General features: G+C 40.0%; 3 protein-coding genes across 7 annotated transcripts; 2 read left to right on the top strand and 1 right to left on the bottom strand.

Annotated features, from left to right (window-relative positions):
* Positions 1–1742: 1742 nt before the first annotated feature.
* Positions 1743–13718, top strand: LOC112574729. 5 transcript variants are annotated; one of them, XM_025255993.1, is made up of 8 exons: positions 1743–2372; positions 7154–7373; positions 7897–8055; positions 8580–8753; positions 9167–9379; positions 9531–9640; positions 10137–10415; positions 10653–13718. In XM_025255993.1, exons 2-8 carry the CDS (start codon positions 7160–7162, stop codon positions 10995–10997), a joined length of 1494 nt encoding a protein of 497 aa, XP_025111778.1. In that variant the 5' UTR covers positions 1743–2372; positions 7154–7159; the 3' UTR covers positions 10998–13718. The 5 variants fall into 5 exon arrangements, with proteins under 5 accessions (XP_025111778.1, XP_025111744.1, XP_025111770.1 ...); XM_025255959.1 differs by lacking the exon at positions 1743–2372 and adding an exon at positions 2414–2771; XM_025255985.1 differs by lacking the exon at positions 1743–2372 and adding an exon at positions 2415–2617.
* Positions 13719–14363: 645 nt separating this feature from the next.
* Positions 14364–19329, top strand: LOC112573426 (dextranase-like). The gene is made up of 7 exons (XM_025253798.1): positions 14364–14739; positions 15341–15571; positions 15896–16236; positions 16524–16749; positions 17079–17186; positions 17432–17611; positions 17874–19329. The coding sequence occupies exons 1-7, from the start codon at positions 14626–14628 to the stop codon at positions 18123–18125; spliced, it is 1452 nt and encodes a 483-aa protein (XP_025109583.1). The 5' UTR covers positions 14364–14625; the 3' UTR covers positions 18126–19329.
* Positions 19330–19469: 140 nt separating this feature from the next.
* Positions 19470–26335, bottom strand: LOC112573434 (probable myosin light chain kinase DDB_G0282429). The gene is made up of 2 exons (XM_025253811.1): positions 26127–26335; positions 19470–23085 (listed from the first exon to the last, which is right to left on the bottom strand). The coding sequence occupies exons 1-2, from the start codon at positions 26201–26203 to the stop codon at positions 21969–21971; spliced, it is 1194 nt and encodes a 397-aa protein (XP_025109596.1). The 5' UTR covers positions 26204–26335; the 3' UTR covers positions 19470–21968.
* Positions 26336–26654: the final 319 nt, after the last annotated feature.

Here is a 26654-nt window from a genome sequence, read left to right on the forward strand (position 1 = left end):
AGCAAAGCTTACAGACAGGAGAGACCTCTACTGCGTTGTAGCTTCTGTTGGGCATTTAAAGCTCTATTGAAAAAAAAGCAACTGAAAAAGTTAGAATTACCAAGAGGTGGTACACAGACGAAGGAACCGGAGACAGGCGTGTCCGCAGCGAAGAGGTTCCTTAATTAGGCTGACACTAATGGTAACAGACGAGAAGCTAATCAACAAAATCTTGACCATTTTTCTGACCGGTGGACAGACTGCGGTCCTACTCTCTGCTCCGCAGCCTGGTGACAGTTCAAGAAAACACTGAAGCCAGATGAAAAAAAAAAAACCAAAAAAAAACAGTTTTCCAGACACCAAACCTTTTTTTCCAATGAAACTTCGAAATGTAAAGGAGGGCGGGTGCGTGGGACGGTTAGCATGAGAAAGTGTAACCACTCTGCAAAGTACTGTCCGTCAAATAATGACGAGCGGTCAAGCGTTCCTGCATATTTGCCGGGTAAGGAACGTCCTTTGTGACCTGCAATGACGTCACAGTTGACCTCCTGACAGCAAAGCAGGCTGGGAAAGATTCACCGAGAAAAAAAAGTGACTGCAGGCACGAAAAAAACAGTCTTCAACTCAGTCCACCTTTTGTCTTTTCCAACTACTTCCAACCATTCCTTCTTTGCAGCATTCCTTCCCCACCCCCACCTTGTAGCATCCCTTCCCCACCCCCACCTTGTAGCATCCCTTCCCCACCCCCACCTGCTCCCATCATCGATCACATCTAAACGAGGTTCGCTCGACGTTGACGGATGTCAGGCCGCATGGAGATGCTGTAACGTTTAAGAGAAGAGCATCCAAAACAATCTTTCTTTTCTTTCAAGACCGTGGCCATCGTCCACATTTAATGGCGCTGCCATCCAGAGGTTGTGACGAATTGATCTTCAGACATTTCGTTTTGCAAGAAAGCTGTTTGTTTTGGTGTTTTTGTATGGCATCCCTAAAGTTATCTTTCTTCATGACATACAATCTACGAGTGGCCCTAATGGGGTGTGAAAGAGGACAGAGATTAATACTGACATTATAAATTATGAAAACTCAGAAATACGCAGTTTTTCTTGAGCACAAAGGAAAATACTAAAAATGAGCAGTTTAATTGACTTTTGTTTGAAATTTTTTTCTGTCAAATATGGTCAGGGAGTCAAGGACGCAAGCTCGTTGTCACAGGTCTTCGATAATTAGGGTAATAATGGTTAAAAACGGCGACGAGAAGGGTAAAGTAGCTGGGAGCCACATGGAAACAAATACAACATGAATTTCATCTCTGGAAGCGTAGGTGTATCTTTTACGGTAATAGCAAATGGTTTTATGGAAGCCAGATGTTTGCATAAACAAGAGAAAGCACACATTTAGCGGCCTTGCTGTTGGCATAAATTTTGCCTCACTAACATAAAGTAAAAAGAGGGAAATGTCCTCCTTTACGGTTGAGGGAGGTCGTCTTGACATTTGTGTGAAGCCGGGCGAACTTTCTTTAAAAATTATGTTTCACTTTAATCAAGCAGAATCCATCCCAAATACAAAACATTTTTTAGAAACGCCGAGGGAAAAATAAAGTAGAATTTTTTGTAACTGATGCACCGAAAGTAATAGAAAAACAGAAACAAAAAAATCATACGGTAGACAAGGTAAATAAGATGAGCAAACATCTAAAAAGTTGTGGTTTACAGACGAGGAGTAGGAGAAGGAGGGAAGGAAACTGGAGAAAAGACAGACGAATGTCAGTGTCAAAATGAACATAGTAAGACCAGTCAGATGCCGGACGGCTGCTACCGTTTCTTTTGAAGATATTCTCCAAGAAAACGACAGTCTGGAGCAGGGTTGCCAACTTTGCTTTTATATTTGATGCCAAACTGATTATTTTCAGGGTCAAGAAATATACTTTAGCCTTTTTATTTTTTTTTCTAGGGGGGAAGGGTCACGGTCTTTTATATCCGTCTAGATGCCAGAATATTAATTAATTAAATAAACAAACAAAAAACCGGTTTAAACATTAGTACCACACTGAATTTAAAATTAAAAATACTTAAGCACAGCAGGCTATTCCTTTATACGTTGTGTAAATAGCAACAGGAGACCAATCAGTGGCAAAACAATCGTCGCAATCGCTGTTATAACTGCCAACAACCGGGGGAAGCTGAGGCAGTGCCAGAGTTACGTACGATCAGCCATATCACTCACCCAAGTGAAGTTATGCTGAACAAATTTCAACCGCCAAATCCTAATTAAAAAAGTCTCCAGCACCGTAAAGTTTTGTATCATATAAAAAAAAAATGTTTTCAAAAGAATTTGGAAGGAGTAGTTGTGGCACGTGATGCGGAATATGGATTCTACCCGCACCATCGCCTGTAAGTTTTCAAAATCTAACAGCCCTTGACTAAATTTTTTTAACATTTTTTAAAGATAAAAATGATCTCTACGAATTCAAAGATCTTGCTATAATTCGAATTTTCAAACAAAAAGAGATCGGATGACGAAGCTGCATCACGGGAAAAGTTAACCGCCAAAAACAGCCTGACAGTGGGTCGAGAGGATGTAGCGTGACGTCGAGGGTCAAGTTCAGGTCAAACCGTCCATCAAAGAGACAAAACGGGTAACTGTCAACTTCATGCTTAGGTACAGGGTGTCAGCACGTGCAGGTGACTTCCAGCAAAAAGACTGGAGTTGTAGACAGACATCGATATCGCGTGTTCTTGTGTATTCTACTCGCCATGAAAAGATTCGAAGCTTCCATTTTTGACGGACGGGTAGGAATCTTTTACTTTACCGCAGTAAACAATCTTTAAATTATGGCAGCATTTGTGAACCTTGTATTGTCTTCAAAGTGAATCACTTTTATTTACTCCTTCCCATTCAAATGATGAAATTGGTTTTCAGACATCCATTTAAAATTGTTATGAAGTCTCTTAGACCCAGATTTAAAATTGTTGGGTAGGAAGTTGATAAAAAAAAACTAATCTACATGTAAATAGTCTCACTTGACAATTGTTGACTTATCTACGGTCTAGTTTTAATGCTTATAAAATGACAGTTGGCTTTATTGATGACGAGTATTTCAAAATGTCATATTCTTCTATCTTCAGTATTCAGTGAGACCTCCAGTCTAACTCACTTAACTCTTTCCTTTGTTGGATTCATTCCAAAATTTGTAGTTCTCTTGCCTATCTGTGCACCTTTCCACACAATTAGAAGCACTATTATTTTATTTAAAGAAACCTAATGTTGATTGAATTGCTAATTTGTATTTCTAATCATACCGTTCGTTGCGCAAAGCGGTTTGCTGTGAAAATATGGGAAGGTTGATCAACATTATTTGTTGTGTCAATACTAAGATGATTTACAGTATAATGTAAATTATCAGAGAGAAATTTCTGCAGCATAGAAAATCAGCAAACCTGAAGATAATTTTTAATGGTCTGAAAGGCAGTTTCTAATTACTTTGAACGAAATTACTTGTGAATCAATTCTCTGTAAAAAAAAAAAAAAAATGGAAGATTGAATTTTTGTGGTTCTAAATGTTTTGCCGTAGAAAATGAGAAATCTCATTATAGCCAGACAAAAAAAGTTATTAGATTTTTATAGCACTTAAAATTGTTTCAAATGAGAAATATTTTATCGCTGCTGGCGAGGCCTGTCAGTGAACAAGATGTTCACACCATCTGTCGCCTCATCTTCGTCCTTGAAACATCAACATGCCCCCAGTGTGAATGTAGAAACAAGATGGCACTTACAATGTGAAGTTAATATAAGCCACTGGTTAAATCAAGCAGGTTATTCAAGGCTTTAAATTTTGTTCTTAACCCATTTTTGCTTGTTTGGGGTTTTTTTGTTTGTTTGTTTGTTTGTTTGTTTTTTTGGCAGAGCGATGTAAGTTAATTCATCACTCAATGAGGACATTTACCACAGATCGCACATTAACCCTCTAAGGGCCTCAGAATTTTTAAAGGGTTAACCACATATGGACACTGTACTATTTTGCCATTCTATTTCATGATGAAAACGTACAGACTGGAAAGTCCTATTTTTATTCAAGCACGAAAAATCGGTGTATGAAACCTGTACCACAAATTACAATGACAAAACATAGTAATGTTACAAAAGGATACGAAGAGTTTGTATCGCAAGATTTGGTCACATTAGGCTTACACTCTGCAATTGTCACTTAAGTCAAGATCATTCAGGCTGAAAAAACTCTGATTACTGCCTGAACACATAAGTCACATACAAACTTTGTATGAACTCAACAAGAAAATCTCCCACAACAGCCGCAAGTGTTTGTTTTGTTCCATCTCGGGCTAAATAATCAACGCCGTCGCTTTCTTGGCCATGGAGTTGTATTTTGTGCAGCTATTGAAGGCTGGAAACAGTAAGGAGCTCGTGTATATTGTGCTCTATTCTCTCCAGAACATTCTTCTTCCATAGATTTTCCAAGTCCAACAAGTTCCTCGCCCAGTTTCATCAGGAAGATTCCCCGTTTGTGACTTTCGTCGCGTTGCTACTCGGGGTCTAGGAAAGTCCAAACAATGTCGGCATTCATGGCTCTGATATCCACCATGTTGTAGAAGACTACCATAGGCCATCTTGTCTTTCGTTTTGAGGTGTAGCAGCGAACCAGTTGGTCTGTTGTGTTGACGCCACCTTTTGTCCAGTTGTAGTCCAAAATGAAGGCGTTTTCTCTACCGTTGTGTTGGCAACATCCGGTTGATCATGAGGTGTTCAAACTACTACCTTGCCTTTAGGTAATAAGAAGCCTGAATCCCATGATAATCAAAGGCAAAGAGTGTAGTATTTGCAAAGTAGTCGGATACAGAGGGCGTGTATACAATTCCAACGTATGGTGCGTTTTGTGGTGGTGGTGAGTTACACAGACGTGAGTGGCTCCATAGGGAACTCAGAGACAAACATCTTGTTTCCAAAGTCATAAAGTGGTGTCCAGTTCCCGCACATGCTTTTCTGCCCGGGAACCGTGGTTATAAAGCTGCGACAAAACATGCCTTTGGGACAAATAATACAACTTTTTAACTTCAAGACGCTTTTCTTTGAGTTTACTTTTTTTCCCAGGAAGGTGGGGGACGAATTCCTCTCACTTCATAACTATGGCACCTGGGTTGTGTGAGTGCAACAGCGACAGACTACAGAACTATGTTGTTCTCAGAAAAATGTCTAATCATGAAGAGTCACAGCTGAGATGCTTCTTTTGATTAGTGCCTTTACTCAGATGCTAGTAGAGGAGTGACTGAGCTTTGTCCTCCGATTGAAAAAACAAATAAGCAAACAAAACCCCAGACCGGTTATGTACAGTGTTAAAGGTATCAGAGGTCAGTGACCGGAAACGTCTGTTTTTGTTCAAAGTACATGACGAGACCTCACGCCTTCCTGCTGTTTTCAAAGGAAGGGAGAAATGTGGAATTTTGCATTTAGGTGAACCCGGAGAAGCAATTAAAAAGTTTATATCGTCGATTTATTAGGTAAAAGCAAGATAGTGGACATAAGCAAAATGATTTTTAGATGTCTTTAAGAAGGGAAAGATGATTGTTGTTTTTTGAAGCATTTAAGAAAGGAAAAAGCAGGGACAGTGTAAACTGCATCAGTGTTGTATTATTTTTCTAATATAAAATTTGATAAATGAAATTTATGTACAGGTTCACCTACAGAGGGTAGTTAGCAAGTGATCATGCAACTCGATGCAGAAAACAACCACAGAAGTCGCCCCTTAATTCCACCATCCTTCTTAAAAATCTTGTACCAGTAAAACATCAAAATGCTTCCTTTTGAAGTGTTTAAAGACAAAAGTTATCCCAAAAAAGTCTCTAAAAAACAAAATATTTACTGGAGGATGGTTTCGTTATTAACAATAGAATAAATATAATGAAAGAAAAGCTTTAAATGAGCCAGCAAAAATGTGAAAAAAAGAGAAAAAAAACCAAGCTGAAGCCCAGTAAAAAAACCTAAGAAAACCAGCATGATATTTTTCATCATTTTCATAAAACAAACTGTGCTTGGGTGCTTCTTCCAACTGTCTCACCCGCCTCTTCCCCCCCGTGACGGTTACTGTCTCCCTTCCCATCTCCCCGCTCATTTAGCGATGTCTGACATTTGTGCCATGTACTCCCATGACATCTCTACAAACTGAGTGATACTACGACCTGTGATGGGGAAATAGTTAACACATTGCAACATGTTTTTGTCTCGTCAGGAACACTTTAGCCATTTTCGCTACGACTTGGAGACTTTAGGGAGAGTTCACTCTCGTCAAAGGCGAGTTGCGTTGGATAACTTTATTTCGCGTCGTAGAATTTGTAACTCTCAGCCTCTGAAAACACCTAAATTTATTTCTTTCATGCTTTAATAATGTTCAGCGTTCATCGCAGACCCTCCCAGAGGTAATTAACTTCAAGTGAAAATAAGTTGAAAAGGCGTGATGGTAACCTGACATCCCTGCTCCACTGGGCGGTCCCACCTTATCGCGCAATTAGTCCTTGCACTGCTTTAAGAAGTCATTGCCAGTCGTGGCAGCTTGACCCCGAAACAAAAATTAGATTGTATACACGAATATTCTGCTACGGAAGAAACTTTGATCGTCGGGTAGGTTTTACTTTTTAAAAGTACTTGTTGAAAAGCATTTTGAAATGTTTTTACTTGGTGTGAAGAAATGGATATATATGTTTCTTTGCAGTAATTGGAAAGTAAGTGATTAAAAGATTACCACTATCATTTTATTGTCAAAATTGTATGAAACCTGTTCCTTCCACAAATCTTTCATCTAGTTTACATTTTGTTTTTACATTACTTTTTCATTGGGTTTTTTCCCAATGTTGTTTTCCAACTGTATACATCTTCTGGACATGGGCCTTGTTCTAGTAGGGGAGGGCGGCATTGGGTAGGGAGTCTGTTTAAACTCATATTGTATGAACAATTGAGTCAGCATATAAGTGAATGCATACAGAGAGTGTACCAAGGTACTATCTGAGCTCACTTCTTCTCCCTGCAATGGTGCAATGGGTTTTTGTGTGTGTGTTGTAATTACACATTGTTCTGATAAGTGGAATGTGGTGTGATTGCCTTTGTTGAAGTGATATGTGGTAGTGGAGGTTGTGCTGATGATAATGATGAATGATGATGATGATAGCTCAAAATGTCACTGGAGATCCAAAACTCCCCTGAACCAAGTTTCCACGATAGTATACTGGAGATGGAAAGTCCAGGGTCTTCCTACGAGGAGGAGTGCAGCTGTGAGACCTGCAATAACACTGAGGGCTCAGACTTAGAAGAGGATGATGACGAGAACAAAGAGGAATGCAACTTTACGCAGATCAAGAATTTGGCTCATGAAAAGGCTAAGGCTGAAGGTACAGAAAACAGCTTTGCAGAAAATCGTTCAGTATTGATGTTTTATGGAATCCTGCTGAAGGGAGCTAACTGTGCAATATTTTTAGAGACAAGAGTTTTGACCCTTATAAAATGCTATTATTTACAAAATTTATTTTCTTTTTGTGAATCCTGTTAATGACAGTAAGAAGCTAATGGTCGCTGGAGACATAACCTAGCAGTTGTACATCTAGTTTCAGTCAATTGCTGACAGCTGTATAGATAACAGTGGACTGTTTCAATTAAATTCCTAGAATTGCAGGTCAATATTTTAATAGATAAAGATTGTCTCATAAGAAAGCATGCATATGTAGCATACATTTACCTTAGAAATTATGATTGCGCTGTGTTCCACTCCTTTTACTGTTAATCAGCTTGTTACAGAACATAAAGTACTATTGCATTTTAAAATATCTACAGCATCTATTCATACTTTTTTCTCATCTTAAGCTATTGTAGTTATCATCTCAATATTGGACTGTAGTATTTATTCCTGTTTACCAGAAATCATCCAGATGACTTCATCACAACAGCTTCTGTCCAGTTCTTTGTCTCAGTCTGGCCTTGACACTCTGGTTTTTAACCCAGCAAGAAACAACTCCCATAGAAAGTATCGTCAGTGCTCTTTCTGCAAAATTCATGGATTTGCCATCAGTGTCAAAGGTATTAATAGTCCTTACACTATTTTTGTAGAAAGGAAGAGATATAACTCATGTGATAGTTCATACATACATAATACAACAGCAACGAACCAGTTCTGCATGGGAAACTGAACAGTTTGCCAAATGTTCAGGTCTACACATTATAAAACTTTAGGTCATAATGTGAAAGCACAGCAGTTTAAGATGATAAATGAATTAACTGCATATGAAAGAGACAGAACATAGGTGCTGAACAGCAAAAAAGTATAATAATAATATAATCTTAAAGGGATAAGTTTTGGCACAAACTTTATGTGTGTATATATATATTTTTAAATACAAACATAACTATGCTTGAGCTGTTTAAAAAATAGCTGTTGAAAGACCTTGCTCTATGTGTGTGCATGAATATTTATAGATAAAAGATTTCCGTAGCTGTTATATAAAGATCTAGTAAAGTTTGTATAGTATATACATTATTAGTCATAGAGAAAAGACAAACGATGAAACATAGAGCATGTAAGCAGTGGCTAAATGGTGTTACAGGACACAAGTCATACTGTCGTTTCCGTGAGGGATGCATGTGCAAAGGATGCAACTTGATTCGGTGTAATCAAGAAATTTCCAAAAATCAAGTTAGGCTAAGACGCCAAAAAGACATGGAAGCTGAGCTGTTGCCAGTAGCAACAAGCACAATGGAGCCATCATCGCAGGATGCAGGTTTCTGAACATTATGTGTCCTGAATGAACTAGGTCATGCACTGTAAGATAAAAAATGTATGCTCCAGAAATGTGCCTAAAATTGAGGATTCTTTTGTTTTGCACTTGTCAGCACTGAACATACAAGAGTATGTTGAAACAATGAGGTATTTATTGCTCAAAACAAAAGCCTATACCAGATGCCATGTACTGCAACTATCTCAAAAATCAGTTAATGTTAAATCAAACTGGAACTTATCCAGTACATTTATTTTCATGCCAAATCTGCTATCACCTTTTTGCCTTCAAAAGGCTTGTAGTATGCAGTCATAATGTGATCATTTAGTGGAACTGCTTGTTGTATGGTTTCAGTATGTGGATTATCTTTTAAAATTCAGATTCACGAAAGTATATGCCTATGCGTTTCATTCTAGATCCAGTAAAGCGTATCCCAATGTGTTTCAAGTGCTGGGTACATGACAGTGTCAGAGTACGCCTCAAAGGCCATCGCAATGTTTGCCCATATGCTCGGTGTGGGTGTGCAAACTGCAGTTTAAACAGTGACCGCAAGCGCTTTAGCCGTGAGCTGAGGGAGTTGGTGTCAAATGATTCGGACAAGATTAAACAGCAGAGAAAAAGTAACACAGGTAACAGTTTTGGAAACCTTTGCTTGTGATCTTTAGCATAAGACAGCTGCTAATAAGTTTCCTCTTGTGTTATATCTCTTTTACTGTCATTTGGCATCATTTTAAATCAATTACAATGTACCCACTGACAATAGCATTGATCTGTCCACAGTGATACTTCCTCATCTGGACAACCCCTTGAACAACTTCTGCAATGGCAAGCAGTGTGTATGGCACAATACTACAGCACCATCATACAACGCAACCACCAGCTTAAGACAAGTAAGAATTAGAGTTCTTGCTGTGCTTATAATTAACCAGTCGTGACATTTGCTACAGGAACCGCTAGTGGATGACCATAAATAAATTCTGTAAGAAATATGCTACTTGCAGACCCTAACACTAGAATATGATATATTAGATGTTTACACTGAAATAATTTCAGACATGTTGGACTCACAGAATTGCAGTTTTGTATTTTCCCATAAAATCCTCAATAAATATTGATGAAGCTAAGAATGCAGGTTTTAAAAAATGAAGTTACAATCATACAAATTGCAGCTTTAAGCAGAGTGGATACTGGCACACTGTCTTCCAGCTAGTTGAAAGAAGGCAATCACACAAAACCTCTTATTTTCCAATAATAACAATAGTGCAGATTTTTATACCACATTTCCCCACTGTACAGCTAGAAGACTTGATGCACTTTGCAAATATTTTCTGACTACAGATTGAAGCACAATCAATCATTGTTTGTTGTGGATTTGTTTTCTTCTAGATTGGAGCTATGGCCTCAACTCCACATGCACTATCTTTCACCATGCAGGCCCCTGTGAATCTCTCTCAGGGAGTACATCAGCAAGAAGTACCGAAATGGGCAAATTCAGAGATGATGCCGTCTGCCTCAACATATACATTTTCTGCCATTGCCAGAACAGGGAACGGTAGTATGCTCAACAGCAACATCCAGCATGGCTATGCTAGCAGTAGTAGCACTAACAATGGAGGCGTTGGCTTTGAAGGATTAAGCTCTTGTCAAATTCCAGGATGGTTTCAGGTATTACTGTGTTTTCAGAACTGGGAGAACAAGATGCACTACTGTTATAAATGATTTTCACAGAGTAAGAAATTTGGTTGTTAAAACAAATCTCAAAATAAAGTCAAAATACCTGCACTCCATATGATGGCTTTAACTTGCAAGCTATGCTGATTCTGGTAAACATACATCACCGGCAGTTAATTATCAGGTGTATATCAGAATGTGAATCTTAATTACTGATTTGCTTCTTAACAGGTCCCAAACTCTGTGAAGCCAGTATCTTTGCAAACCAGTTTGGACATGCCCTTTCTGAGCCCAGTCACTCTGGACATTGTCAGAGACAGCCGAAATAACACTCGAAGTGCCGGAAGTTTCCAGCATTATTCAACATTGCAGGGCCAGCCCCAGATTCAGACTCAAGTGAAAGACAGAGTGCAGAATGAACAGTATGTGCTGCTGAGCAAAGCTGCTGACGAAGAGACATCAGGGCTAAGTGACTTATGCTACAGGTCTGTTGCATCATCTCTCATGCATTCCGTCAACAGTGATATTGCTGTCAGAGCAACTTCTGTTACTGGTCTGCCAACCTCCTTACTCTGAGCAGAGGGCATAATGAGAAAAAGGCATGAAATATGATACTTTGGTGAAAGTTTAAACATTCGAATATTACCCCTCCACCCTCTTTTTTTGCTAGCATTTCTCCCATCATTTCTTACCTGGGAACAATTTTTTGCAGGTATTTAATACCTCTGGCAAAGCTATTCATTTTTAAATGTAGTTTTAAAGTTAACAGATTTCTCTCTACCTTGGGCAAGCTGAAAAAAAATTATGACTTCTTATCCCGTCGTTTACATTGGTAATAATTGACATGCTTGCTCTCTCTCTCTATTTTTCATTTCTGTCTTCACTCACCCACCATCTCATGTCTAATAGATATGAAGGAAACTAACTTGTCCATAAAAGTGAATGATATTAAAGATTCTTACTCTGAAAAGGAATATTGTCAAAAAATCTCTGCAAATTGTACGGATTAGTGTTCTTAAAACTAAAAGGAACAGATAACAGATCTAGAAAGGTAACAAAAACAGCAAATAATTCATTTAAAACAAGGACGGAAAGAATTGTGTGTAGACAGATTTTTATGGTTTGGTCATATATAGTCCAATCAAGATGTCAATTAAGGAATGTGTGTGCTTTGTGCCTTAAGATGTTGATCTTCCTGTGCAGGCTTTACTTTTCTCATGTTTCTCATGTGCATTTAAAACATTTCTATGACAACAGATTTTTTTAAATGAACTTTGGGACACTGTCAGTCTACAAGCTTATCTGCTTTATTAGAAAATAGAGTCTCTTTTAAAGGACTCCTGTGCATGTGCACCGTATGGCAATTTTTTTTTAAACACAGGGGACTGGTGTTAAGGACAGTAAAGTAGCAGTCGCTACTAAAATAACATGTAGCCAGTGCTATCCAATAACAATAAATAGTAAATCAACATTTAGCCAGTCCTATTCAATAGCAATGCTTTGTAAGACTGTAGTTTATTGATGTGTCTCAATCTATAACAGAAAAGTGGGAAAAGCGAAATTTTCTTCTTTTTCTTTTTTTTTTTTTTTTTTTTTTTTTTGTGCTCCTCAAATTTTGTCTGCAGTAAAAGTTATTTCAAGCACACTTATCATTAAAGAAGATACTAGACTTTATTGACTCCATGTGCTGTTTTAAGATTTTTTATTTGGAGCAGGAAAACAAGAACATTTGGTTTTGTTCATAGTTTTGGCAACTAAAAGTGTTCACTGTAAATATTTTTCTAATAGCAAGTCTCTTTAATTTAATGAGTTTTTGTCTGCTTGGCATCAACTAGCTGTTTGCTAGCAATTTATGTTACTGTTTTATTATTAAAATACTGAAAACATGATAAAACATGTTTCTCTTGTAAATATCCTTTAACAGTTGACAGGATACAAAATTACAGAGTATGCTGTTTCTATGGTATTTTTCTTGCATGATGTTTATTGATTACTGAACAAATGTAAAACAGCGAATAGCATTCACTCTGTCTCTTATTTTTTTTTAAAAATGTTTTCACCCATTTTTCTGAGATTTCCCAACAATAGGTGTTTGATGCAAAATAGATATATTTTTCATTTCCTAAAATTTGTTCATTGAATTAAATTTTATAAAATGTGTTCGCAGATTCACTTTGGATCAAATGAAACTCATTTTACAAAGTTTGTAGCTCTTTGGAGAGATTTAGTCTTGAGACTTGAATCATTGTAAAGCTTTTCTGTCTGCTGGCACTTTGATCAGTCTCATATTTACCACATATGCTTTCAACTTTCTATGAAGATATTTAACATTTTTCTACTTAGAGCTTGCTTTTAATGTCATTTTTATAGTATTTTCACTGTAAATAGTTCATCTGGCAAACAAAGATGTTTCAATTATTGGTGCACCACGACTGATTATAAACTTGCTCACCTGCATTTAGCAGTTAGCCTGCACTGTTGAAAGTGTTGAGCTAATAAGATGATCGCCTAGGTCTTGTTCGAAAGTTAGGTACATGTAATCCAAGAAGTCGTCAAGAACTAGTCTGACAGTATCCGCAGATACATTAATTTGATTCCTGCCCAGGAAACGACGACCATCCAAATTATCGTCCAAATTCATTATCAGTTTTTGGCTGTGGACAAAGATTTCATACCCTCATCCTTACTTCACTTTAACCACTGCATTCTAGAAAACTTCAGTCAACGTTGGATCATTGCAGATGACTTGTACTTTGACTTTCTGCTTCATTCGCTGTGTCAAACTATGCGCAGCCGACAGTTGGAAATCCACTCAAGCTTAATGCACAAATTAATGAAAATTACATGAACAGACCTGGCTACATAAAAGATTGGATACAGTTACTTTGTGGAGACGCCATTGCTAATGACTAATGACTAATTAGCAATGTGTGTTGTTGTAATCAAAAACAACAGGAAGCTGAACACGGTTCCTCTTGTTTAAAAAATACATATAAGTTTAGGAGAACAATTAATCAACGCCTTAGGAAACCGCAAATTCAGGTTTTATGAAATGGTTGGTTGGGTTTTAGAAGAAAATGAACTCAGCCGGTTTCTAAATGTCAGTAACAAATCAAGTTATTGAAATGTTTGTGCCAAATCGAATTCTATCGGAAAAGTGTTTATTTTTTTCATTAGTTGATATTTCATTCCAGCTTATCAAGTTACTTGTTGTTTTGCTGTTTCACGTTTGTATGAAATTTAACAAATGCTGTTTACATTTCAAAGACCACGTTTTTTATGAGCATTTAATATAGTTTTTCATAAAAATGTCTTCGTTGTTTCTCGCTGATATGTGTGTTGTGACATGGAGGGAAAATGGTGCATGTTAATTATCTCTTTTCACTAATTTCTAAAGGCACGTCGACAGTTGCGTTTTTATAGTACTTAAACTGATTTTCTAACAGCTCCGTCTATCGACTCTTTGAAACTTTCAGGATCATAAAGGGTGTGTCTTGTTTTATTCAACCAAATGTCTTTCACAGACAAGAGAAGAGAAACAAGAAAATGTATATAATGACGGCTTCTGGTCAACTGATACTCTAAGAACACCATGTCTAATTTGCATTTCACATTGCGATAATTGTTTTTCTCTTTTAAATTGTCATTCATTTATTATAGCTATAGCTGTCCGTCTTCCCTCGCACATGCACACAAAAGTATTTTATTTAACATAAGACACTAACTCTGGCAATAACCAAACTGCAGATTTGAAACTTGTCCAACAAGACAACAACCCTGAGACATTCCCCTTTCACAATCAGAACGGCAAATAATACTTTCAATAAAAGAAAACAGACAATAACCAGAAAGTAAAACAGTATTTTTGCAATAAAATGTTTTAAAAGTGCCTCGGGTGTATTTTAAACTTTATTATCGGATTCCATGCATCCTTTCTGATGATACTGTGAGTAAAGTATAATGTCCCACCACACTGACAAAGCTAGGTCACGTGAGATGTCCGTGCTGTCCGTGACACTGTCCCACTTCTTGTCATACATCTGGATGTTCACATGTTCCAGGAATAGAATTGAATACCATCCCCTCATTTAGTTATCTACAATGGGACCTTCACATTCGTCAATCATGAAGACATACTTGCACTTAAAGAAAACAAGTCTGGTAAGTGCTGAGCATACGGGGAAATATCAAACTTACAGAAAGTATGGCGCTCGACACTGGATTTGTATTTGTGGTGTTATTCTGGGTGCCGCTAGTGACAGCGAAGCTGATTGTCTACCCGTCTGCTGAGGGTGCACCGAGATCCGACAAATATCAGGTAAACTATCATTTTTTTATTGTGTGGTGCTAGACGTGTGTAACACTTGCTCCCCTACAACACACCCACAGACATTTCCTCTTGCTTTCCTGCGCTCCCATGTATGTTAGTAACAAAATTTCAAGATCAGTCCTTTGTATGCAAATTAGAAAAAGTTTGGAGATGGTGTGTATGTGTGTGTCTCGAAAAAACAAGCCAGAAATACTCCGGTGGCCTTCTTTCACACCTCCAGCAAACAAAATATAGTCAGAAGAAGACTCCGAAACTTTTTATATCTTGTTAACATAATCAAAATTTTAAACTGTCAAGGTATAAACCCCATCTCTGTATATCTGATATAGTTTTCACTCTTGTAGAGACATTGTTTTGTAGTGATTAGGGCATTCGTTTGTAGGGTGGTCTTTTTATTATTTTTTATTATTTTTTTTTATTTTTTTAGATCGAGGGCTAAATGTGATCTGTCATCTCTCTCTCTCTGCTTCCGCTTTCTCTCATCTGTCTTCTTTCTCGACATTTTTCACCTCCCCTTCTCTTTGTCTGTCGATCTATGTGATATGATATAGTAGATTAATGACCTTTCATTAATTTCCCTTTGCTGAAGATCTATGTGACCCAAGGCAGTCAGGTGAGTGAAAGTCACGTGTACATCACGTGGTCCGACAATAGGACGCGGGACAGCCCTGTGGTCATTGGGGGACGCACTTTGTCCTGGACCGCCTTCGCCTTTGATGAAGCCGCCGTCAGCGTACAGGTGCACACACCCAGGGATTTCAGTACTTGCCTCATCAGACCCCGGGGGTACGGATACTCGTGCACCCGCTCAGGCCCTCAGGTACAGGAAACACAAGATTGTGATCCGACTCTCACAACACAAACAAACATAGTCTTTTTAGTTGAATATTTGCTCCATATTTTAAGTATGCTTGCCATCCGACACTGCCCATCGCTGTCTCCTTCCCTTTCTTTCTTTCTATCTTTATTTTTTTCGTTGTTGTCTTTCTTATTTTCCGCCCCTCTCCTCTATTTTGTATCTTTTACTCGCTACCATCCTCATTTTAGTCTTTCTCAAATATTGTGTACATTCTTCCAGAAAGTTCGTTCGTCAACTTCTTCACTTTTTCAGTGTTTGATTTTTTTTTCTCACTTTTCGTTCCAGGTTGCTCAGTTTCAAATCATCAGGAATTCCACAATGATGTCTGTAGAGTTTGATTACGATAACGGCACCACAGGTGTGAGAGACATCACAGACAAGTTGCTCGTCTTTGCCGACCCTCCAGAAACGGAGGTCCCATCAAAAAACGACAGCAGTGTTCTGTACTACGATGTTGGAGTCTACAACCTGGGCCGGCAGCTCGTGATACCTAGCAAGATCAAACAGATTTACCTGGCCCCAGGTGCGTTTGTTCAAGGAGGATTCAGAACATCTGGCGATCAGTCGGTGAAAATCTACGGGAGAGGCATCGTCGATAACAGCATATATCGATGGCACGATTCCAGGCAGGCTTTTCGTCTTTAATATTTCAGTCCTTCAAAGAAGTCTTTCTTGCCAAATGAAAAGTAAATATATCAATAAGTCGGGAGAAACAGGTGAAAAGTACAGGTCTTATCACATAGTGAGCGTAAGGGATTGACAGTATGATCAAACTCACAGTCAAGACTACGGAGCCTCGTTGTGAAATACGACGACGACGACGACATTAAAGAAATATCGCCTTATTCTTTTACGGATGACTGGTCGGCGTCTACACCATTCTCGATTTTCCTCTCGGTTTTCTTGTCGTCAGATTCCTGTGGGCGGCGATTTTACTGGATGACGGGGGAGGTCATACTGTGGAAGGCATCACCATCAGCAACTCTGTGCAGTTCTTTTTGCGGGGACTGAGCAGCGACAACCTCTACCGCAACGTCAAGACGGTCGGTGCCTGGATCTACAACAACGATGGGTTCTCCATCGGCAACAACGGCGCCATTGAGGACTGCTTCATCCACGCAAACGATGACGCCATCAAGGTGATCGTGTGCGTCCGTGCATCCCGAAGTGCACGTGCATATTGTGGACGTTTAGCGCGTACACACACACACACCTATCTTACACACACACACACACACACTTCTCTTTCTCTTACACACACACACTTATCTCTCTAAATATGTTCGATCGTGTGACCAAGCTTCTAAAAAGTCTGAGACGAGGTTCAGATGTCTTCAGTCTTCTTGTAGAAAGGATTATCTGGGAGCTGAGGAGGGACCATCTTGCAGTTTGATAGTTCTTTTGTAATCCAAATGTAAGCAGTTATCAGGAGATTGGTTACATATTCCAGACTGATTACTTATTTCAGCTGTACGCCAGTGACATGAGGGTGTCTCGATGCGTGGTGTGGCAAGCACAAAATGGCGCAGTCTTTCAAACAGGCTGGTGGCCTGAGAGAGACATACACAGTATAACGGTAATCACAAAATACATATCTCCAAACAATCCATTGGTTAGAGATGACAGTTTAGAGCTAAATTGGAAATGTGAATAACGGTGATATACCATGAACTCAGTAATGTATTGAATTGACTGGCAACATAGCTTCAGCTGAATATTCAGTAAGTACACTTGCATAGTCCTGATAATGGATAAATTATTCTTTTTCCTCTCTTTCTTTCCTTTGTTCATACCTCTTCATAAAACGTGTGCGTGTTCTAGGTTACAGACATAGATGTCATTCATACGGACTGGTGCGCCTTCGAGGGCAACAACTGCCTGACCTCTGACAATAATGCGGTGTTCAACATGGCAGGTCAAACTTTGAACGTCTCGGTTTCAGACATCGAATTTGTCAGTGTTCGAGTAGAAGGAAATTGCCCACGCACGATCTACTGGAAGGTGAATATTTTTTGCAGCTACCAAGAATCCAAATTCTTCAGTACATTTTCATCTCATTATACTTTTTTTAGTAATTTGTAAGGAATGTGAGTGAAATCAGTTCGATGAATGAAAGAAAAACCATGGGTTCCTCTTGCAGCTAATAACCGAGAAATTCATTTGGAAAAAAAACTTACTCCTTGCGATGTTTGATTCGCAATATTGTCTTCTCAAGGGTATTCCTTTTCTTCATTTCTCTGACTTTTTGTTCTCGTCAATTTAGATGGCCGCCGGTGCAAGAGGACTTGCCAGCAATGTTCTCTTTCACAACTGGGAGGTTGAGTCTCAGCCCGCAGACGATAAAATCCACAACGAAATCGCCGGGTCTGGAACCACGGGCATAGTCAGAGACTGGATTTTCTCAAACTTGTTTATTGGAGGTGGTTGTGTTCTCAATCCCACTTCTGCTAATTTTCTTATTGACGGCAACACGACAAGTGCAATTAACTTTGAATGTCAAATTGGTAAACGGTGAGGTGATTGAGATATGTTTTCAGCCGCAGACAATTGTTGGAAGATTTGCTAGGAGAAAATTTTGGTCATATTTTTTTAGCTTTGCAATGCAGTCTATTGAGAGAAATTATGAAAAATTTTGTAGCAGTTAATGGACGTTTGTTGCCCTGAAATGCAATCAATTGACTACACACAAACTTATATATATTGTACAATATTGTACCAAGGGGATTAGAAAAGTGTCAAAAGTTTTCTATCCTGAAATTTGTCGAATATGCATGTGTATTAAAACAATTACTTTCGTTCAGACGTAAAATTTTATTCTTTACTGCTTGATGCTGAACCCAAAAGCTAGATACAGTAATAAAAACAGTTTATGAAAATCTGTCATCTTTCTATATCACTAACCGCGAATAACAAATGTGGAGAATGCAGGATCTCTTTCCAGAAGAAAAGCACAGAGAGAAAAACAAGTGAGTGAGAGAGTACGGGAAGGGCTGCGATGAGTATGAACATGTAAACTGTCTTTGAACTAGTTTACAAACATATGGACAGAAAGATTATATCTTTACCAACGCCATATTCTACGCCTTCACACGTTTTTTTGTTTCCTCCAACAGTTTTTTTATCTCTCCAGAGGTTTGTTAGTTCTCTCTTTTTACCACACCCTGCTTTCTGCGATTGCTGAATTCCTGAAACGTTTGTCGGAACCGACTTGCTTTTCATGTACAGTCTGCTTCCGGATGGATCTTCTTATCTTTGAGGTTCACTTTTTTAATGCTTTTAATGCGTTGTTTTATAAGTTTATTTACTTCAAAGATTTTTGTTGATTTATTGTTGTGTGGATACAATCCTTATCTATCTCCCTTAGAGAATACGCTGATCTCCCCTTGGTCGCTTACTTGCTCCTGAACTTGATGCACCGGCTGCTGTTGGCGGGCTCTAACTCCTCCCTGCCACTCTGCTTTGAAGTAGCAGCCCCTGAAACTCGCTGTGGATGCCTGAGGTGTCTTTTTAAAAACATGTTCGGGGATAATTGGTTGCCAAGGGAAGACGTGATCGATGAACCAGAGTTGTCTAAAGGCCTCGGTGGTTGTTATTGTTCTACCAGTTTCTTCCCCACTACCACAAAAACACAAGTGCTTGGAGTACAATGTATGGCCCTTGATTGCAACATTGTCTGGATAATAATCGTATTGCAAAAAAAAAAAAAAAAAAAAAAAAAATTGTTATACTTTTGCTTGGCTTCAGAACTTGCAGAGAACATTCTCGCGTGCGTGTGTGTTTATGTTGCTCATTTACAATAAACGTTTCCGTTTTTATACATCTATTGTACAGGTAATGGGACCTAGCGACAGTTGTTTGCATTCACATATACTCGTACGTCAGAGTCATGCTCTCTTTATCTGTGTGTGCGTGCGTGCGTCGTGCGTGTGTATGTGTGTGTGTAAAGGAGAGAAAAAGAGAAAGTGGGGTTGCTCTGGTTAAGTATATTTCTCAAGTGTTCCTTTCCACTTTCTTGCAGGCTTTATTTGAAGGGGTTTATTTTTCGTAGTACGTATCCACTTTCTGAACGAATCTCATCTTGCATGCGTGGTTTATTTTCCCAATACCCACTTTTCTGAACGGGCCTTTTCTTTCACTTTCGGCTGTTTGCTTGCCTTTATCTCACGCCCATCTTTCCTGCTTCTCAACCTTCTAGTCACCGGGTCGCGAGAGCGCTAGCAACAGCAGCTTTAAGAATTACAACCAAAGAGGTTACATTCTGTACACACATATTTCTATTATTATACAATGTACAAAGAAAAGTTTTACCCCAAATCATCATTACACACAAACACACTTACAATACTTTAAGACGGTATTTAACACCAGCCTATCTCTGCTCTGTTTTTCAAATCTTTAATAATTCAACCTGAACGTAAACAGCTTAAAAAAAAAAAAAGATGAAAACAAGGGGCGTGTAATCTAGTCCTGAGTATTTCACGCTAAACTTGATTTACGTCCCTTGTGATGGCACGAATCCTGAACATTAAAAAAAAGGAAAAAAGCACAAAAACTGAAAACTAAAACAGCAGAACAATGGGGAGAGAAACCAGATAAAGCACATTCATCCTTTTGCAGGAAAGCAGTTGTCAAATATTTGCCCCTGTGCCACCTTTCTCCCTCTCCTCCCTTCTCCCCCTACAACGCCCCTTTACGACCCGGCACGAACATGGCACCTGTGTGACCTTTTGTGACCTCTCCACTTACTGGTTGTCTGATCCAGTGCCAAGTGCGCATGCGCAGTGCACAGAGGAATGTCCGGTGTGCGTGCTGCAGTGTTGTCACGGGCGTGCGGCGCGATAGCGTGACGGAAATCCTAGTCGAGGGTTGGTCGTGTCTAGAGCGGCGGTAGGGCTGACCTCGGAGCTGCTGCAGCTGCTGCTGCACGGCATCTTGCTGCGCGTGAGGCTGCGTCAGAGCGGCCGGACGCCGTAGGCACGACATCCCATTGTTTACGTCGATGGTGCGGCGCGCTAATGTCAGGTCTGGCACTAGACTTTTCCATTGTTGTTTTACACATTCCGCTGTGGGCGACGCATCCGACAATAATAAACTTGCATATTCGCAACTAAAGTTTTCGGCCTAGAAGCGATGAGAAATTTTTAAGATGGGAGTCTTCAATAAAATCTGGTAAAATTTCAAGATGACAGGAAATGACGTAATTAATGTGTTCAGTGATCTATTTTTAATTCGTGTTGTCTCGCGCAGGAATATCCAGCAAAACCTTTCAGGCTCTTTCTCTCACACCCACACACACAAATATATACAAAACGTTTTGTTTATTGCAAAGTTTTGGTCTCTTAACCATTAGAGAATGTAATCACACGGGAAACTGGTGACAAAACAAATAGTCCTTGGGGTGGTTGCTGATACGGATAAGTACATTCTTCAGATTGTCTTCCGATAAACCTTCTTTCTATTGGAGCCTCAGCACATTTCCCATGACCATTGCTTGTTTGCGTGCATTTGTTCTTCTGTGACTTCCAGAGGCAACAGCCACCAACATCCAACCCTTGCTGCAATCAGATGAGGTAGCTATGCGCCATCATTGTACCGCTGAAGGTTTTGATAAACAGTGGTGACCATTTGTCTGGTATTCTTGCAGTGTCTACTGAGATCATCCTCAAGCTGCAATAGTCGTGGACAAGCACAAAGGACATTGTGTCACCTCACGTGACATGTTGAGATGAACGTTGAGGCGAAGACAAGTACACACACAGGACATCGTGTCACCTCACGTGACATGTTGAGATGAGTGTTCTGAATGTGCCTAAACAGCATTAATAAAAAGTAGACCCAACCGTAGTTGTTGCTATGTGCTAATATAAGATGGAGTCATTTTTTTCGGTGCAAAGAGACACAATATAACTAAGTTCCACAATAATTCAAAACTCCAATTTTTCGTTGTTAGGTATCGCATCATTGTCAAACATTCAAATCAAGCAAGAATGTTATTACATTTTTTTCCAGAAAAATGCACAACTGAAATGCAACCTCTCACAACGGTAATGTAAGGATCCTTTACAGTTAAACAGACTTAAAGATATCCTTAAGTACAGTATTTTTTCGGTTCGAGGATCTACCTATTTCCGGTATTGTTTCAGCTGTAGCCTTGACAACATAAGTCAACATAGCTTTGACAACAGTGTATCAAGTTACATTCCTGATATCTGGAATTCCCCCGCCCCTTCTACTAATCTATGATATTTTTAGCCTTGTATCTTGAGAACGGAAGTTTATTTACTACGATTTTGGGAGGTAGTATTTGTAATAAAAACGATCCAATCATTTGGACAAAAAAAAAAAAGGTTGCAGGACCTCAAGTCTTTGTGAACTCGGTGGAAACACTCTCACAATGTATATCTTCTTTGCTATAGTCTGACGAAGTCCGAGATTTTTGTAGTGTTTCCCAGTACAGCAGAGCGTCGTCTGCGCCCAGTCTTTGGAAAGGATCGATCACACACATCTCGCCGAGGAGACCCACCAGAGCGATAGCTGCAAAGGTACGGTCCACGCGATTGGTCGGGAACATGTGACGCAACAGAAGAGGACACGTCCGTGGGCAAGGAGCCACGAAGGTTAAGTCCACATCTGACCGGTCGTGTAAAGAGTCCCGGATGTCCACGAGTTGCGACATGCTGTCCAAGACAACATCCGGGCATCGCAGTCCCTCGTTGTGGTGTCCTAGGTCACATACTTCCGGTTTCGCCTGCGCGGAGCAGAAGGTTCTCCACGGACGAGGATGTTGAGCAGTTAGCAAGAAATAGGAGAGGCACCCAATGCTCCACAGGTCAGCCTCCCGAGGGAGATAGGGAGAGTGACGGAGGACCTCGGGGGCAAGGTAACTCTCCCTCCCGAGGTAGTCATCGCAGGTGAGAGGTTTCCCGGTGGCAGGGTCTTGGCAGCTCACTGCCAGGCCAAAGTCTGCTAGTCGCACGATCTCAGGGGTCACCAGCAGGACGTTGGCGGGGTTGAGGTCGCGGTGCGCGATGCCCAATCGGTGGCAGTGGGCGAGGGCCGTCAGCACCTGATGCACGACGCAAGCCACCTGCCGCTCCGGCAGCGGCCAGTGCTGCAAGACGTAGTGCTCCAAGTTACCGCAGGCGGCCAGCTCCAGGAATAAGCAAGCCACGCGCTCCAGCACCACGGCCTCCTCCAACCCGATGACGCAGCAGTCACTGCGCTTGCGCAACTCCTTCAGGCATCTGACTTCCGCCATCACTCGGGGGTCGGCGTGCATGTCGCGGCGCGCCACCATCCTCTTGACGGCCAGCGTCACGCCAGACATCTTGTGCTGCACGGCGTACACGTCACTGAAGCTGCCCGAGTCGAGGTGACCCAGCAGGCAGTAGCCGTGGGCGTCGAGAAAATTCTTCCATATCGAATTGTCTAGAACCAGTTCCATGATTTTTTCAGTGTTGTGATGCGTCATCCATCTGCCACGTAAAAGGGTAAAATATCAGTTATTGAGATGATAGGAGAAAAAATAAAGCATGAGAGAAGCAAATGATCTCATTACTATAGAACATTTTTTGACAGTCTCTTGCACCTGAAATATTTGTAAAAAGATAAACAAGTGGTAAACAATCTTATCAGTAAAGCATTACTTTCTGAAAATGTCAACTTCTAAAATGTATAAATTGTAATTCACTTTCTGAAAATAGAAAATCCAATACTACCTGGTCAAGCTTAGAAATAAATTCACACAAGAGCCCCCTCGGTAGTGCCAACAAAGGTTATAACTTTTTATCGGACAGTGAATGCCCAGTTTCTAGCACACATAAGGTTGTAGCTAAAGGAAAAGAAACTTATCCTAGCAGACATTATCAATGTCATATCCTCGGGTCACTTTGAAGCCGGAGCCATTTGCCGAGAGAATCAGAACACCCCTTATTCGCAAGAGCTCGAAACCAAGATTTCTTATCCGAAAAATCCGACATTTTCCACCTGGAACAAATCTTTAATTATAATGCAGGCACAAAGTGGTCTGTTGAACAAAACTGGCGGTTGAGGGAGACAATTTGTGCTTTCCGATACCCCTCCGCCCCGGGAATATTTACCCCAATGCATCCTTGTGTGACGTAAGCGAAAATGATCGCCAAGTTCTCGCAGAGTTCTCGCAAAGTTCAGAGAAGTTCCACTGAGCGCAAGTCACGCCTGGGGAAGAGACCAAGCTGTTAACTATCCGCAAACCTGTGCAGGTGTGGAGTGATTGTACAGGATCAAAGGGAGCAGTGTGAATGGGCCGAAAAGCTTGTCAGCGTGTTGACACAACTTCTCTCCAAGACGATGGGGTTGGATAACGATGCAAACGGTGTCTTGTTGCCCAACCACAACATCTTTACAGCTGCTGCAACCCAGGCCGGCTGGCGAAACACTGGCGCCCACAACGGATCCCATTTGGCACATTCCGCCGTACACCCAAACAAAAAAACTTTAGGGAGGAGAAAATGAGCCCCCGACCCCAGCAAAACAAACCAGAAATATTTCAGCCGTAAATATCACGGCTGTTTACTCCATTCCGCGGTGAATACATCGTCAGGCAGAGGTTAATTTCTATTTCAGACAAAAAGTAGACGAAAACAAAATCACTCTGTTCTAATTTATGTACAAATAACAACAGCTTAATTCGTCCGTATTTAAATTTTTTAACATTTATGTGTGACCAAGAATTTATATTATTACAGAGAGGAGGAGAGAGAGAAAGATAAAATGACAGTAATAGGCACAGACTGATCCCTGTCTGATGAGTATTTAGGGGAGGTGACATCCCTGTCTGATGTATTAGAGGTGGCATTCCTATCTGATGTTTATTTATTTAGAGGAGGTGACATCGCTGTCTGATCAATCAAATCAAATCAGACTATTGTCTGTCGAGGACACCCAAGACAGAAATTTTTTCTTTTGCTCACATGGGCAAGCATACATACTCATACAGACATCTAGCACACACAGTCAGAAGTAAAGATACACTATTGTATTTATTTATTGTATTTATTTATTGTATTTTTGTATTTTTATTGTATTTATGTGTATTTACTTAGAGGAAATGACATCCCTGTCTGATGTTTATTTATTTAGAGGAGGTGACATTGCTGTCTGATGTGTGTTTAGAGGAAGCGGTTCTCAAGTAACGATTCTCATGAGTGGCTAGTAAGTTTACTGCACGATCTGGGTGTATATATATATCACAACGATTTATTTTTCTTTTTTTAAGCGGGAAAGTTATCTCAGCCCAAGAACTGAATCGCTGGAACGAATAAATTTTGTTTCTTCTTGTGCTGCCTCTACATTTTCTGAGTGCAAATCGAGTAGAATTCGAACTTTAATATTTGATTAAAGTGATTCGTGGACAATGCATGTTTAGTTTAATGGTTAATGAGTACCATTTCTATTTTATTATAATTAAATCAATCATGCAGAAGATTTAGTTTGTGTGGTGCAAAGAAGCGTATAAATATCATTTTTAGTAAATTAAGACGAGGTACACACGAGTTTAGCCACACTAATCCTACTACATATGAAAGAAAAACAGTAAAACTTTATTTCAAAACTTAGAAATTAGAGGTTTAAAGAAATCAAAAATTAGCAATGCATTCAAAATTATATTATTGAGGAAAATTTATGTAGCACCACACTGATTAGTTTCATATTATTATGAAAAGCCATGCAGGCGGCATCTATTGCAGACAGGACTGAGAAAATAACATCCGCAAACAGAGCTAGAGATACAAAATTAGGACAGAAAAAGCATCAAAGGATATAGTCGAATGTTTGTAATACTGTAACAAGTACAGAAAAGATGAAAGAATGACAATATGACAAACAATGCATACTAATAAAGATACTAACCAATAAAGATATTACAAGATGGTGTGTCTACAAAAAGTACATACTAACCAATAAAGATATTACAATATGGTGTATATATACAAACAGCACATACTAACCAATAAAAATGTTACAAAACAGAGATTAGTAGAAGAGTACTTATAACTGTGTGTTGAGTATCTATGCACGTGCACGCGCACGCGTCAGTCAGCATGTGACTTGTCAGCATGTGTGTATCGTACATTTGCAATCGTTTATGCCTACATATGCGTGTGTGGTTTGTTTGCGTGTGGGTGTGCTTGACTGCCAACGTCCCTACATGCATATATGCGTTCGTGCGTGCATGCTCACCATGCTGACAAAACCGTTTAACTGAGGGCAGGTGTTAGCCAGGTATACGTCTCACATCTCGGCTAAAGGGCAGACCCTTGCATCACCTCGTGTTTACAAGATGCAGAGATACGCGCGTGCACTGCACAAACCACTTAGCACTTGCACGGAAACAATCCTGCTTAGAATAACGGAAATGCAAGAAAGAAGGTCCTGGAAGTCTAAATTCTGAAGAACCAACCTGCTCTGTAAAATTGACAGAGAAATGTCCTGGTACCCGAGCAGCAAAGCGGGTGCAGCAGTATTGTACACTTACCTCCAGCGTGCCTTCTCACCAACCACGAGGGTTTGCCTGGCAGCAAGTGGAAGCCAAGGTGTGTTGACCGCACGCATGCACGACGCACGACAAACGGTCCCGGGCCCGCGATGCACCTGATGGTGGAGCGGCACCAACGCGGGCTCATGCGGCGCGGACGCGGCAATCCTACCCGCGAGCCAATCAAAACACGTCTTTGCCACCACGTGGTGAGTTTTCCATGTTTCAAGCGGCTGGACTCTTGAATTACTTGAATTGCTGTTCTCTGGGTTCTCCTCTTTGTGCGACAGTTTCCTTTCTCTCTGTGTCTCTGTCTCTCTCTTCAGTCTAATATAAACCAGCAGTAAATCTCATCCGCTTAATTGATTCAACATAATTTTTGTTCTTTCGCTGTTTATTGCATTTACATTTTTTATTTAGGTTTCACGGTAGAGATTATGACCAGAATTGTGGTAGTACTACATCAGTTGTGCGACATTTGCTTCACAGCCAAACTGTACTCAAAGAGACTACAGACTTGTGTAAGGA

The sequence above is a fragment of the Pomacea canaliculata genome, linkage group LG1, assembly GCF_003073045.1.
Source record: "Pomacea canaliculata isolate SZHN2017 linkage group LG1, ASM307304v1, whole genome shotgun sequence".
NCBI classification, from domain to species: domain Eukaryota; kingdom Metazoa; phylum Mollusca; class Gastropoda; order Architaenioglossa; family Ampullariidae; genus Pomacea; species Pomacea canaliculata.